The following is a 15635-nucleotide window of genomic DNA, read 5'->3' on the forward strand; positions in this document are numbered from 1 at the left end:
TCTTACTGCAGTCTCTATTTCTATAACCGTTAAGTAGCTGAGAGCCTCTATTCTCCCTTAAAAATAATTTTGTTCCTTAATGGAGAAGATTTCTCTGTTAAAGACTTTTTTCTGGAGTATTAGGATGTTATCTGTTTCCTTTGGGTAAGAGAGAAGGGCCATAAACATCTAAATTAAATCGTAGTTGCCTTTAAAATGATTATGTGTACTCAGTCTAATGCATTTAGTCTCTTATTTGTTTAGACATTTGCAGCTCACCCTTGAACCAAAGTGCTTCTCTATTTGACCTGTAGGAAATAGGAGCGTAGCCACATCCTGTAATCAAGGAGTTCATGTGTACATGTTACTCAGGGCCAAACAGAAATACAATCTGATTTCTGGAGCTGTCATGAGAAATAATTTAAACAACTCTGTTGCTGAGAATGCTTTGGTTAAGATGTGTTTTGCTATTTTTTTTTTGTCTCTGTTTAGAGTTATTATATAGAGTTATGACATAAAAGTACCTGGTCCCAGTGTTGTATGTTTGGATTTTCTTTCCAGTCATTCAACTGTAGCACTGTAGAACTGCAGCAGAACTGGCAGTTCTACTGTGAAAGTTTAGTTCTCAGAGTTGTAATAAAGTGGGAGTAAATTTTCTTTCTGAAGACCTAAATATGGAAGTGCAGAGGACTGACAAAGGATCCTGAGGCAAAGCTGTTAGTAGTGTACTTGTGTTGTGTTCCCACAAGATTTTGAAATTTCTTAAGTATATTTGAGCATGTAAGTGTATATTATGTTCTTATCATTAAGCATGTAAGTGTGGTATCTCGTCCTGTTATAAAGCAGTAAAAATAAAATTTTCCTTAAATATTTCTTTTCTCTGCATCATAGAATTTTTTGTATCAGCTGTTTGAAACAACAGCTTTTTTTGAAAGGTTTTTCTGCAGAAGGAAGAGGAGAAGGAAGTACTGGTTTTGCCTGTGAAGGCTGCATGGCTTAGTTAGTTTACATTGTTTTGAGACAGGCTTGTACAGGACCTATATCTGACTGTTTACGGAGCTCGTAGTGAGGTAGGAAAACAATAAATACTTGTTAATTGTGTGGCTTTTCCATATGTGTCTTTTTTTATGGAAAGGAAATAAAAAGGAGGGGCTCAGCCTAAGGGCAGTTGGTAGATGGGTTGATGTGCTGCTAGAGACTGAAGCAAATGTATGGCTTGGTGGATGACTTCAGTTACTGTAGCTGGTAGGAGGTTTCCATGATATGGTTAATCATGAAACTAAGAATTCAGGACAACTGGTAATTCCTTTGTTTCAAACAGTTTGGCATAAAGTGTCTCCATCTTGGAGGTTCAGAAGCATAGTCCATTGTAAAGGTGGTTGTTGAAAGACGGTGATGAACCTTTGCCTACCTCTTTCTCTGCAGATACCGCACTCCAAGATACGTAGACTATGAAGATTTGGAGCGTAAATACTGGAAGAACTTGACTTTTGTGGCACCAATTTATGGAGCAGATATCAATGGGAGCATTTATGATGAAGTATGCACAGTTTTTTATGAAGTTTATCCCTTCCAGCCCTCTTTTAAAGGGTACTCTACTTAGAGGATACACTCTTGCTTTGTGACTGAAAATCTGTCTTTCGAAATCTTTGTGTTGCTCACTGTAAAGCCTCCAAGCAAGGTTGAAATTAACTCTACACATCTGCAAGAGTCAGACAATTCTGTCCTTAGACTGTAGAATATTGCTACTCTTCCTGATCGTAAGACTCCTCCCTTTCTTCACTTTGAACTCTCCAGAACTTTGAGATTCCTTCCTACTTATTTGTTTATTAACATTTTAGTATGTATGTTTCCTGTGTGTACCTCTGGAAATTTAGAGATATTTTGACTAAGTTTTACTTTAAAATTAAAAGATGTAATATTTTTATTTCTCTCTTTCAATGAGGAATATTGGTAGCTGTACTACATGCTTGGAATGTCTGCAGTTTCCCGGAAATGTACTTACTCATACTGTTTACCTTTCAATTAAACCAGATGAAATTAAAATTTCCTAAGGAAATTAATTTTGCTGGTTACTTGCCAAGATCTCCATAATAAAAGGATAATAAAGGGACTCTTAAAACAGAGCTCATTATCCAAAGAATTACAGAATACCCATTGATGTCAATTAGGCTATGTAAGTAACTACAGGAACTAGATTTTGAAAGGATTATTTAAGTAATGAGACTAAGAGAAGAAATACTAGCATTTCGGAAAAGATTTAAGGATTTGAAAAATACAGGATGAACTTGTATGAAAAGAAAGTACCGTGTGTGAAGTTCTTGGGTTATTTCATGGTAAATGCCTTCTACAATCATTAAAAAAGTATGATTTTGCTGTGACAGATAGTCTGAGGCTCTACTAGTGTTTCACAGTTCTTCACGGAAGAAAAATTGAAAACTGTCCAGAGATAAAAACAGCCAATATGGCTGAAGGCAATTCAGTTTTTGCGCTGAGTTATGTGGTCTTTGAAAGATAGCTAAGAATGTCCAATGGTCTGTTGTTTAGAGAAAGCAAGTTCAAATTCTCTTGTGTGTCCACATAGCTGCTTTAAGAAATCATTTAGAAAATAATTGAAGATTCTAATTTGGGATGTTTCTGTGAAGAGACATTCTAGGTGATGGTTGCTTTGTGAAGACCAACATGAGGCAGAGAAAAACAGTGTCTCAAGAAATAGAAGCTTGCCCTTTTTCTGCTTTGATCTTTGTGTCTTTATTGTTGGCAGATAATGCCTTATGGTATAACTTTTTACAAATGTACTTTTTTTTCATTGTATTTTCTTTTGTGTTTAGTATCTTAGTTTACTCTTGCCATGAGCAACATTTCCAAAGAAAAGAGAATGAATGCAATAATGTCCTATTTGAAAATGCTGACTGGTCAAAGAGAAGGTCAGAGATTTCCTTCTTAGGGAATTACGCTCTTGGGAAGATGAGGAAGGGAGCTCAGAAAAAAGCGAAGACGAAAGTGAGAAAAGCAGCATTTAGGGATCCTAGCTCAGATGTTAGGTAGGAAACAAAGCACTGAAAGTTGCAGTGACTGGGGAAGAAAGTGATAAAAGGTAGAATAAAGAAACCTTGATGCCTATAATACCATAGGTATCATTTAAAAGCAAGTAACAAAGGAGAAATGTTAGTGAAACGAATTGGCGTTAAGGAATGTGAACAGATTAAGCACTTAATGTGACAGCCAGGTGCTGGTGTACAGCTCACTTGGTGTATAGAGGAAAAGAAGAAATATACTCTGGTACCGAAGTGCTGGTGAGAAAGTTGTGATGCCACTGATCAAAATGTTGTCTCTCAGAGTAATTTTGCTGCAGTTAATTTCTGGCCAGCAGATGGTGTACTTGCACAACTAATATTTTTCATGTCTTATTGCTTGATTGTGCTAAGAAAGGATCTTTTTGATTTTGTTTGAAATTGGAGGTTGTTCTCATGTCTTCATTCAGTTTTATTCAAGACTGTGATTATTTGAGGAAAGGAGATGAATACAAATCACTGACGTTTTGGGCAGCATTCAGGAGAAAGGATATGGTGGGATTGATTTGTCATGGAGGCCTATTTGCATGAAACAAAACAAATGCTTACTTTTTACAAAATACTGTTGTAGAAAACAGTTTGTTATATATGTTACATTTGACATAAATATCTGACAGAATTCCAGGTAAAAAGCCACTTGAAACTTAAGGAAAATGTGACTTAGATGTGTATGTGGGCCATCAAAATTAGTGAGAGGTACTGCTGTGCTGTAAATCTGTTCTTCAATTTAACAGTTTACCAATTGTATTTTCTTTTCCACTTGGTGACTGTGAATTTTATATTGAGACATTTATATCTGAAGCATGATGAAGCCTTAATTTTTACTATTTAGATCATTTGAGAAACATTGTTATTTGTGGAATCCAACACCTCCTGGCATTGTGCCAGAGAGATTATAGCTCTTGTAGTATTTCATTTTTTAGACCAGAGGATGATAGGTTCTGAAGGGTTTGGAAGAGGGGGCAAAATTTTCTAAAAGCTGTGTTACATGGAACAGAAAAAGACCCCACAAAACAAACAAAATGAAAAACTCCGATGAAAACAAAGAAATAAAGAAACAAAGCTAAAAGTGCATGCTTTGAAGTCTGACAACTACCATTAATTGTTCAAGTTTACCATGTAGTGTTTGGATTATTCCAGAATTTGTTATCTCAGATTAAGTCTTTACAAATAAGCAAATAATCTGTGGCTTGTTATAGATTGTTCTGTGCTGTCTGTAGAGCTTTATGGAAAATAAATTCCATATAGTTGAAGGTTTGCTGGAAGTATTATTCTGTGTTATTTTCATTCTAATTGCTGTTACATTTAATGGCAGTGCTTTCTAGGAGAATGACTATGTAGGTGATTCAAGTAAAGCTATGATCTCTTCATGGATTGATCTAGCTACTTGGAAGGGGGACAATCTTCCTGGTTTCCAAAGAAGTTCCAAAGAAAAGTGACTGATTTAAAGTTTATAATGAGTCATAAAACTCATCTGATTTCAGTGCTGACAATGGCATCTGCTATTCTGCAGAGAAAAGCCAAGTTTGGAAGAAGCACATATAAATATTGTTTTGTGTCCTCTCTCACCACTGTCCTTAGCTGCTGTCTGGAAGATATCACTTTACTTCCATTTTTCTCCTCTTAGTTTTATTTCTCCTGGTAAAACAATTCCTAATGCCTACATTCTCCAGTGTATAAGGTGCGGGCACCATACATGGTGTATGAGTGCACCCTCAGTCGGTTTGCAGGCAAGCTGGGTGGGATGTTGCTCTGCTGGAGGGTAGGAAGGCTCTGCAGAGGGATCTGGATAGGATGGATCTGTGGGCCAAGGACTGCTGCATGAGGTTCAATAAGGCCAAAGGGGTGGGTCCTCCCGTTGGGTCGCAACAACCCCAGGCAGCGCCACAGGCTGGGGCAGAGTGGCTGCAAAGCTGCCCACAGGAAAAGGACCTGGGGGTGCTGGTGCCAGCAGCTGAACATGAGCCAGGGTGTGCCCAGGTGGCCAAGAAGGCCAATGGCATCCTGGCCTGGATCAGCAACAGTGTGGCCAGCAGGACCAGGAAAGTGATTCTTCCCCTGTAGTCGGCAGTGGTTGGGCCGCACCTTGAATACTGTGTCCAGTTCTGTTCCTCATAGTTTAGGAAGGATTTTGAGATGCTGGAGTGTGTCCAGAGAAGGGCAATGGAGCTGGTGAAGAATCTGGAGTACAAGTCCTATAAGGAGCAGCTGAGCCAGCTGAGGGTGTTTAGCCTGGAGAAAATGAGGCTGAGGATGGGACCTTACCACTCTCTACAGCTGCTGGAAAGGAGGGTGTAGCCAGGTGGGGGTTGGTCTCCTCTCCCAGGAAGCAAACAACAGGAGTACCGGAAACTGCCTCAAGTTGTGCCAGTGGGGAGGTTTACTTTGGATTTTTAGGAAGCTCATTTTCATGGAAAGCGAGCAGTACCAATCACTGGGGCAGGCTTGCCCAGGGAAGTAGCTGTGTCACCATCCCTTAGTGTATTTAGAAGACCTGTAGGTATGACGCTTGGGAACATGGTTTAGTCTTGGCAGAGCTGAGTTAATGATGGTTTTTGATGATCTTAAAGGTCTTTTCCAACCTATATTATTCAATTTGTTCTATAATGTCCTTTTTCTGTGATCTACTCGTAGTTGAGATGAATGTGAGCAGTAATTTAGGTTCTAGTGTGATTTCCAAAGAATCTGCTTGCCCACTCTTCAAAAGGGTGCTTAAAAAGTAGTGTTTATATCCTTGAAAATGCTGAGAACTAAAAACAATTCAATGAGGGAGATTGTTTGTATTTCCTAATCTGTGTGTTTATGGTGTAGAGATTTTGTTCGTAGCATTTTTCTTCCTCTGTTTTAATGACTTGCAAGGCGCAATAAAAGCCTGGCAGTAGCTTTGTTATATTCATTGATGTGAGTGAATGATTATGTGGAGAGAGGAGTGGGTTACAAAGCACAAGTTTTTCTGTAACGTTTGTCCTATTCCTTTCCACTCTGTCTCTTAATTAGGTTTTTTACACTTTATTATTTGAGTTGTTAGAGTCAGTCATAAGGGTTCTTCAATCTTACTTATACAACTGATGTGTTGTCTGCCAGATTAATATTGAAATGAAGCTGTGAGATAATCAAAGGAAAAATTAAACACTGAAAAAGGATTGTGTGTAATAATGTATACATAGAGAAATCATGTTCATCACAGTGTTGACTGGTTTAAGTAAAGTGAAAAGAATAGCATCCTGTCACTTTTGTAAGTACTTCAAAAAAATTTAATAAAAAATTGTTGCACTTGAAGCCTATTTTATTCTTACATGCAAAGAGGTCTCTGCTTTCAACTCAGAACTTCACTTTTTACCAATGTGCTGAGATTCACGTTATTCTTTGTGTCTTTGGGAAAACATGGGTCAGCTCCTTCCAAAGTGTGCAAACGTTCAGATGAGAAATGGTTGTCAAGTGTCCCACTTTGTCTCCACATTGCATTAAAAGCAGATGCAAAGGCTGTTAAGAGTAATAAAAACTCTTGATAGTAATTTACAGCGAGTTTGAATCACCTTCAAAATGACTGAAGATTGGAGTAGTGGTTTTCTATATAAACTGCTAGGTACCTTATAGTATTTCTCTAAGGAAATACCAGGTAAGTGTAATGTGCATAGCAATGACCATAACTGGTAAGGTGTTTCAAGCCTGTCTGTAATCTTATAGAAGGAAAACAGCTGAAAAGTAACATTTTTCTAGTTATTGGATTGTGTGGTACAGTTGTCAATGATGACAGGTTTTCTTTAAAGAATTTACCGTCAGAAATGTGGATGAATTAGAAATAGTATCTTGACATATTCCTTTGAAATTATTCTAATATTCTGATAGTATTGTGATATTCTGAGGAGAGTAAATATTTTGTATTTTCCTAATATTGAATGGATGATAATATCTAAATGTATTTGTAAGAAACTACCAGTTATGTGTTATGCTCAGTATACGTAATATACGTATATATTACGTATGCTCAATATACGTAATACATGTAGTGCTGTTCTAACAATTATTAAATATGGCATAACCTGCAAAAATATACTTTGTATACATAAAGTATAAAGTAAAAATACAAAGTAACACCTTTAATAATAATTTGTAACAATAAGTGGTAACAATCTAGGCATAAATATGAAATTGATTTTTTGTTTTAAGTCTAAGGAAATTAGGAGGAATTGAAATGAATCAGTGTGATTTTAGTGTTTTGGCCAGATTCAGTGAACATTTCCTTTTGAGCTAAGAATACTTCTCCAAAATAGCCTTTAGGAAAAGGAAATAGCTCATTCATCTTGAGTGTAGAAGTTGTGGATTGTTTATTTGTTATGTTTGGTATTTTGAAGCAATTATTTTTTCTAGGATTGGTCCCCATGGTAGGATTTGCTTTTGTTTGATGACTAGTTGTGATGTGACTTAACAGAGTGTGCAAAGATGAGATGTGTTGTTAAAAAAAAGATATTCTCTTAGCTATTATTTAATTCTTAGTAGAAGACTTAAGATTTCAGAACGTTAGGGTTGCTAGAAGCTTATATGGGTGAAAGGTTGCTATGGGATGAATAATGGGTAAAAAAGCCCATGGAATAGAAAAAGATAACACATCTGTCTGAAGAAACCTTCAAGTGTAAATTGCTGCAATACTGGCACTGTTTGGCCACTGTCATAGTAACTTCCTAGATTGACTGATGAGCAGGTGATTTTTACAAGTATTTATTGTTTTCTTCTAATCCTGTACATGTGTTTGTGCTTGAATCATTGGTCTTAGTTTGCTGTATAAATTTGTTTCTCCAAATGAAATGCAAAATTTGTAAACAGATACAAATTTAATGTGATTTAAAAAAATAAAATCTGTAAATTAGTTTGAGGATTTATTACGTAAAAACTATTTCTTCAAATTTTTTATTTTACAGGTGTATTAAATTGCTGCTGCCACTTTTTATATTTGAAAGGTGCAGATTTTACCAGCATCTATTGTTTGAGTTCAGATTGGTGTTGTTTTCTTTTATTAGGATATTAGTTTTATTTTTTTTTACTTTTTAAATTTCAAGTGCTTTTGTTTCACAAATGCATCAAACCCAAGACTTCCATTTTAAAAGAAGAAAAAATGCTGTCTGAAATAAAATCATTCTATAAACATCCTTTACTCCTTTGTAAAATTCCAAATAACTTAGTATTTCTTAATAAGTGGAACAGTCAAAGCAGGCTGTTAGAAGTGCTTGTTCCATGAGAAGTCTGAACTTCACACAGACATTACCTTCTTGTCCATCAATTCTAGCTGCTTCATATATATATCATGCTTGACATAAAAATGTCAAAAAGCAAATGAAACAAAAACTGAGAGTATTAAATTTTCATTACTTCTTGCTTTAACCTGTATTATTACTATTCCAGCTGTCCAGCTATTAAGTATCATCATGTTACCTAGTCTTAATCAGCTGCATCAGGACTGCAGTCTGCCATCAGTTTGTCCCCCAGTGAGTAAGATTACCAGAACTGTAGGTTCAGGGAGGGTGTAGGGCAGAGCACTGCATGGTTAAGTGTGCTTAGAGGCTGTCTTCCCAATAAAACTTGGCTGAATTGAGTTTTTAATAGTTTTGAGTATATTTCTTGGTTTTCTGACTGCTTGAGCACCATCTAATGTCTTCCCTGGAGGCGTTAATAATTGCTCTTATAGTGAAGTCTAATTTTTTTCTCTTCAATTTTGTAGCTTTGATCTTGGTTATACTGTCTCTTACATGCTGTATTACCTGAAATTAGAACTGCACTTTACAGTTGAATCTGAAGTACAACAAAAACTAGATGTATTGCTTTCTGAATGACTTTTAATACACAAATTTTATGGGCAATAGCATAAGGAAACAGCTTAACTCCCATTAAATCAATAGATTTCTTCTGTGGTATATTTCTTATGTAGTACATCATTATGATTAGAAATACAGGTGAAGTGAAGTAATCATTTTAGTTTTTGTCCTTTTCAGAGAAATGGTCAATGTATGCATGTAAAAAATTTTTAAACAATTTTTTCATACTATTTGGTATTACTTTGTAAGTAATAAAAAAGCTTAGATAGGCCCAGTGAAACTTTGTGACTTCCAGCTGTCAACTCATCAAAGGTTTTGTCTGCAGCTATTATTTCTATTTTTTTGTGTACCTTTTTGTATATAGTATGGTCTATGATGTTTTAATCCACGTTAGATTTGATGTAGAAGTGTAAACCAGATAGGACATTGCTATGTTCTCTGCTCTGAACATCTCAGACTTACCTAATACTAAGGTCAAGAGAATTTTTCCTCAAGTAACTTCAACTGTCTTCTGAAGTGTTTACAAATATGTATGGACATATTGAAAAACTAGATCAAGTGTGTATCTTTTGACTGGGACTGTTATATAAAATTGCATTGCTTTATGAGCTTAGTAATATATTTATTATGTGTCTCTTTCAGGGTATTGAGGAATGGAATATTGCCCATCTTAATACAATATTGGATGTTGTAGGAGAAGAGTGTGGAATTTCTATTGAAGGTGTAAATACACCATATCTCTATTTTGGCATGTGGAAAACAACATTTGCATGGCACACCGAAGACATGGATCTCTACAGTATTAATTATCTCCATTTCGGGGAGCCAAAGTCATGGCAAGTTAATTTTTTTTTTTTAGATGATATCTCTTTATTTCAGCTGACTAAACTGAGCAGATGGGTTACAATTGCTTCACAGTGGTAAACTACTAAAAAGCTAAGATAGTAGTTTGGTGAGGGTTTTTTTTTAAGCTCAGAATGCTATGAAATCACACCAATGTATTCTTTGATATTAAAGGAAAAATAAGTATATAAGACTTAATCGAGTTCAACAGAAAAATATTTGAAAGATACAATATGAGCAGTTTGATGTGTTGGGAACCCCAAGACTATTGGAGGAACTTAGAAAAGAGCTCTTTGAAATCAGTTTCTTTGGTTCTGTTGCCCTTTGGGACTACCTACCATATTTTGTATGTAACATGCATTTAATTTCTTCTTTGAATCAGAGTCATATTCTCTACTGTTAACTCAGCTGGACCAGTGGGAGGTAAGATTCAGGGCTAAAGGTACTTCCTGTATATGAAACTTCTACTATCCTTTCTCTGTAATCTTAGATTTTTCGTTGAACAGCCTTAATAAACAAGCTGGTTTAAAACATTGTGATATACATGTATCCCAAGTATATAAGACAAATATATTCCTTTTGATCATAAATTTTTTTTTTTTCAAAATACCTGTGAAGAGAATGTAAAATCATTAGAAAGATATGCAAAAGATAAGTTATGCATAGTTCAATTCTGGCAGTTTCTAGTCGTCCAGACTTGGACAGAAAATGTATAGCTCGTAATTCCATAAAACATCATTGTTTTTTTATTACCCATACAAAATTCAAATACCAATCATATATTTATACTGTGAGTGTGGTAAATTAGTCAGATGCTCACTCTTCGGTCACTGCTTTATATTTACCTGCTTTGCTTATGTAGTGGATCTCCTGAGTTATGGCAGAGAAGGTGAGTACCAGCTATTGTAGTAATGCTCGTCCATGTTTGAAATTGATAAATTAAATACATAGATATGTGAGATTTCTGCTTTGATAGAATTAAATGTATGGAAAGTCTTGTTAACCATAAAATCAATATCTTTTAAAAAAATGGATGTAAAGATAGGTGATTCCAAAATGTTCCAAGATGATAGGACAAATGTAAATAATAGGATGTTTCTTGCTTCTTAGGAATTTAAAAAGTGCTATTTGAAGAAAAACTCACTGCATATTGTGATACTCCAAGTAGTAGAGACATTTACTTAAACTCTGAATGGGAAGACACAATGGGAAGAAGCTAGGAAAGCTTCTTTAAGTATTTTTGAAGGAGGTATGAGTTGATAACAGGATAAATGCTTTTCTGGTTTACAGATACTTGTTTATGCTTCTAATGAACAAAATCATTAAACATTGTCCTCTTGATATTTTGGAGAAATAGTGGTGGATATGAATACATTTTCTGCACCACGTTGTCCCATATTTTTAAGAAATGTAGCATTATTAAAAAGTTGAGTGAAAGCTTAAGATTTATTTGGTGTTACACATGTGCCTTTTAATGGAAGAATGCTGCAATAATTTATGCTAAAGCTGTTAATTTGTAAGTAAGATGTGTCATGTGTTAATGTGATATTAGTATAATACTCAAGAAAGTGGGGCAGGAGCTCAGTCTTACGATACAGATAGTAAAGATCTTCTCTGCTCTTAAATTTAACTGATTTGACAAAGCATCCTTTGTGAAACCAAATAACCTGACATATACGGTAGCAATACATGTTGTCAGGTTTTACTGGGTGTACATGTGGTTCTTGAAGAGCCGTGTTGGTCTTACGGAGAACTAACATGGAGCATATTTTCTCTGAATTGTGAAAGGACAGCCACTACCATCTGGGAGCCACAATGAGACTTGTGGGTAGCAGCTGAGTCTAACTGCTGTAGCAGTCTTTATAAAAGAATTTGAAGCCTTGTGCAGTGTTTAGGCATAGGTTAGCTTGCACGATTTCTTACACTCTGCACTTTTACTTTCAAGAGTTATGCGGAGAAGTTAGTTCTATACTGTGTATACTGATTCCTTCATTGACTGCCTCATATGAAACACGGGGAAAAAGTGTGTCTGCTAACTTAATAAATCAGGTTTACATCTGTTTAGACGTTTATGTATATATTTGTGTAATACATATGTTCATTTTATAGATTTTTCTTTGTCTTGCAAACATATAGAAGAAATACTGATAAAGAGGAAATATTTTGAAGGAGAAGAAGGAACTTGAACTTAGAAGCTCTGAAATAGAATAATATAAAGGGCAGAAGAGATTGGGGTATGTTGGAGAAAGATTTTTCTGGAGGGAGACTTAAAATTACTTGCTATTAGGCAAGAATTTTTACTGCAGTTTTCTCTTTGCATTCTGAGGGGAAAGGTGCCTTGAAGATCGTACCTCGTTTTACGTTACAATTTCTTAGAAAAAGTCTTATTAACAAGAGAAACCATTAGTGTGACTGATGGTGTGGCTTATTAATTGTTATCTCTTGATATTGACATATTTTGTAATGGTATTTTAAACTGCTTACTAACATTAAAAATTTCTTCACTCTGGAATTCGTTGTTAAATATTTTCTTCTATTGTATTTATTATTTCGGGGTATAGGTCTTGACTAAATAATTAATTTTTGTTTTGTCTAATTTGAGGAATTTTGTCATGTTAAACTATTAAAGTGCTCTTGGAAATTAACGCTTAGCATAGACCAGACTTTTGTTACTAGTAGAAATGTTACACTATTAATATATGTACTATATCCTTGGGTACAATATGGATAATGCTTCAATTTACATTATAAATTTATAAATTAAAAAAAATCTGAATAAGATATTCACATTTTTTGAATATAATTCTGGATTTCTTAAATACCTGAAACGAAGGCTTACACTTTGTTATGATTACCTGACTTGTGAAAAAACAGTGATGTTGAATTCTTTTAAATGTTGAGATGATATAAATCTTCTTGAGGAAGAATAATAAAGAATATGTGGAAATATTTCTTAGGCAGGGTGAAAGTAATTATTTTCATGGCACTTGGGGGTATTTAAAATATAATAATAATAGCACAAATTTTTTTTATAATTTATTTTGAAGAAGAAGAGGTGTGTAGAGAATATATTACTTTACTTTAGAAAGTAGTATTTTAAAATATTGTGCTCATTTTGTTCACCTTTTATATCTAATGGTGGAGGCCTGAATTCTTTTTTGCACGAAGAACTAGGTTTTTACTTTTCCCTTGAAAGGGTCACAGTGAAAACTTACAGTATGATACAAACAATAATTTAAATATCAATTTGTATGTTTTCTGTGACATTCCGTCTGGTCTTTGCTTCCTAGCTTTTCTGAAGACTGAAAATGACAAGACACAATACATTATGCTAAAAAACTCTCCTGTTTAGTAATGTCTTTCATAAATCACGAAATGCCTTGCAGGGTTGGTGAGTCATAAAGTAAACAGGAATAAATACTACAGAAAGAGGTGATGGTTCCATCTTTGTGACAATGTCAAGAAAGAGACCAGGTTGTTGAAGAGAAAATGCTTAGACAGCCAAAATTAGATGGATTAGGAGAGTGCGACTGGACCTGACAGTTTATTTAGGTTGTAAGAGGAAATAAATCTATCGTGACATTCAAAATAAAGCAGGGATTTAGGTTCAGGAATTCTGTTCATGATTCCAGTGGATGCAGGATGGCAAGAAATCTGATCTCTAGGTTGTCTAAAATTTATACTATGAGCAACATTACTGTTAACTCTTGATTGCTGTAACTAGAATCTGTTTTTATGGATTTGCTAGTGTAGAATGTGTACCAACACTTTTTCACCTTGCATAATGAGGTGGTAAAATCAGGAAGGATACATAGTTACACAGTAGAGGTTGTGGAAGTCTTTAAAACATTTCATGTGAAGGCTTCCAGATTGTGAATCTCAATAGCTGGGGAAATAGTAATGGGGTTACGATGGGATAAAAATGGATGGCATTCTGATATTAGTATTAGACAAAATCATAGACAAAAAATGTGAAGAAGGAAAAGCAGACTGATGGTAACATTGCATGATTTAAGAACAGATACGGCAATAAGGTAAATGGATTTAGAAAGACTCAGCTAGGTCTTACAGGGCCTTCTGGGGAAGGATTAATAGAACTTTCTGTGTGAACAGCAGCTGACAAAAACTAGTCAAAATCTGGCCAGGTGATGCAAAGTTCAGCATAAGAGGAAGAATCTTGGTAGCTTTGCAAAAGTTGCGTACCATTGACAGAATGGACGTGTTTCCTAGTTAGGGTTTATGTCTAGGAAACAAAACAGATGGAGAAAACTACAGAGAAGTCAAACCTGTATGACAGAAATGGGAATAATGTGTAAAGCTACAGTGGTTAGTCAGACATCTTGCTGAAAACTATCATAAAAATTAGAAATATTATGAGTCACAGAGATGACTGTAATCAAATAGGGATTCTGGTTGTAAAAAAGTATCTATAATCAAATAATATAGTGGTTTGTCAGTAGCCCAGATGGGTTATTGTGCTTGAAACAGAGCAATCATTTGATAGTTTCAATGTTCTTCACGAAGTGGAAGAACTTTACACAGGGATTAGAAGAAAAGGAGAAGTTTTGATTGTCTTGTTTTTCCCTTGTGGAAAAGGATTGTGTTTCTTAAAATATTTAGATTGAATAGGAAAATTTTTAGGTACCAACAGACTTTCAAATTTCCCCCTCTCAAAACAAAAAATGTGTTAGCTTCCTAAATTAAGTTTATGAAATTTAAATTTGCTTGTATTTTGAAAAGGTATTTATCAGGTTTATGTATAATAAATGTGAACCACCTAAATAGAGTACATCAGTTGCTAGTAAAAGGGTCATGTGATTCTGAGCTCAATGCCTGGAGTTAGATAGCATTATTTTGATACAATGTGAATGTTGCAAGTTGTCTGTTGCCAATTATAAAACCAATGAATATGGTTAATTTTGAAAAAAACTAATGATGTTTAGTTGTAAAAACACTTCATGGGTTTGCAGCTTTTGAATTCTAAAAATACCAATCTGCAGGAAAAAACATCAGCTGTTTTTACCTGGTCTGTATATATAACATGGGATTTAGAGAAGTAGTTTGATTAAGTATTTAGCATCACACTAAATTTGCTTGCAACTGATGCTGTTAACCATTATCTGTGCATACACGTGGCATTGGAAGAATGGAACTCAAATTGTTTCACATTCTGTTTCTGGTCACTTGATGTTGACTCCGGCGAGGGAAGACATGCAGACAATCAGTGTGATTGATAATGCAAGCTTCAGTTTATTGAAATTCAGGCTTTGCTTTTATACACTCAAATATGCATACTTGTCACTTCTCTATTGATGCTGGGTAAAAAGCTACATTTTGCACGTATTGCTAATGTTGCGATTTTGGGAAATCAGGGTTCTTCCTCATCTCTCATGGTCAGTACATCTTGTCAGCACATCCTGTTGTTTATCTATAACAGGATTGTCAAGAACACTGTGTTTGTGTCCCTGCCTTCTTTCTTTATTCTCATGATTTCTGTTCTCATGATTTCCTTTTTTTTGCACTTAGCACGAGGCCTGCTTATGTCAAGCTAAAAAGGTGTTTGCTTGTACAGCTCTTCCAGGGACCTGTGTCCCTGATCCTCTAACCATTCCTCAACAGTTCCCCCTTTTTCTTTTTGTACAAGCAATAATACCTGGTTAGTCACAGATGTAGTATATCATTCTTTGCAAGCATTGGCGCAGGCAAGGTAAGCACACTATTATGAATAATATTAGTAGGCCTACGGTGATCAAGTGTTGTACCAGTGAAACTAACCATGGCCCTAAGCCCAGTGATTTCAACCATCCCTCTAAGCCAAAACTGTCTTCTTTTTGCAATTGTGTGGTTAATTGATGCAATTCATTTTATCTGCCTGTGAATCGATCAGGAATGGTCGGATAAATTCATACAGCACATTCCTTCAAAATCT

The 15635-nt window shown here is 35.2% G+C and overlaps 1 protein-coding gene across 3 annotated transcripts in view; it reads left to right on the forward strand.

Moving 5' to 3' along the window:
• Window positions 1-15635, forward strand: part of KDM4C (lysine demethylase 4C) — a 252854-nt gene that overhangs the window by 20213 nt on the left and 217006 nt on the right. For all 3 annotated transcript variants that reach the window (XM_082301399.1, XM_082301400.1, XM_082301401.1), the window contains exons 4-5: window positions 1405-1519; window positions 9506-9699. In XM_082301399.1, coding sequence (XP_082157525.1) covers window positions 1405-1519; window positions 9506-9699 — 309 coding nt within the window. The remainder of the gene's footprint in view (window positions 1-1404; window positions 1520-9505; window positions 9700-15635) is intronic.

The sequence above is a fragment of the Coloeus monedula genome (assembly GCF_965178545.1).
Source record: "Coloeus monedula genome assembly, chromosome: Z".
NCBI classification, from domain to species: Eukaryota; Metazoa; Chordata; class Aves; order Passeriformes; family Corvidae; genus Coloeus; species Coloeus monedula.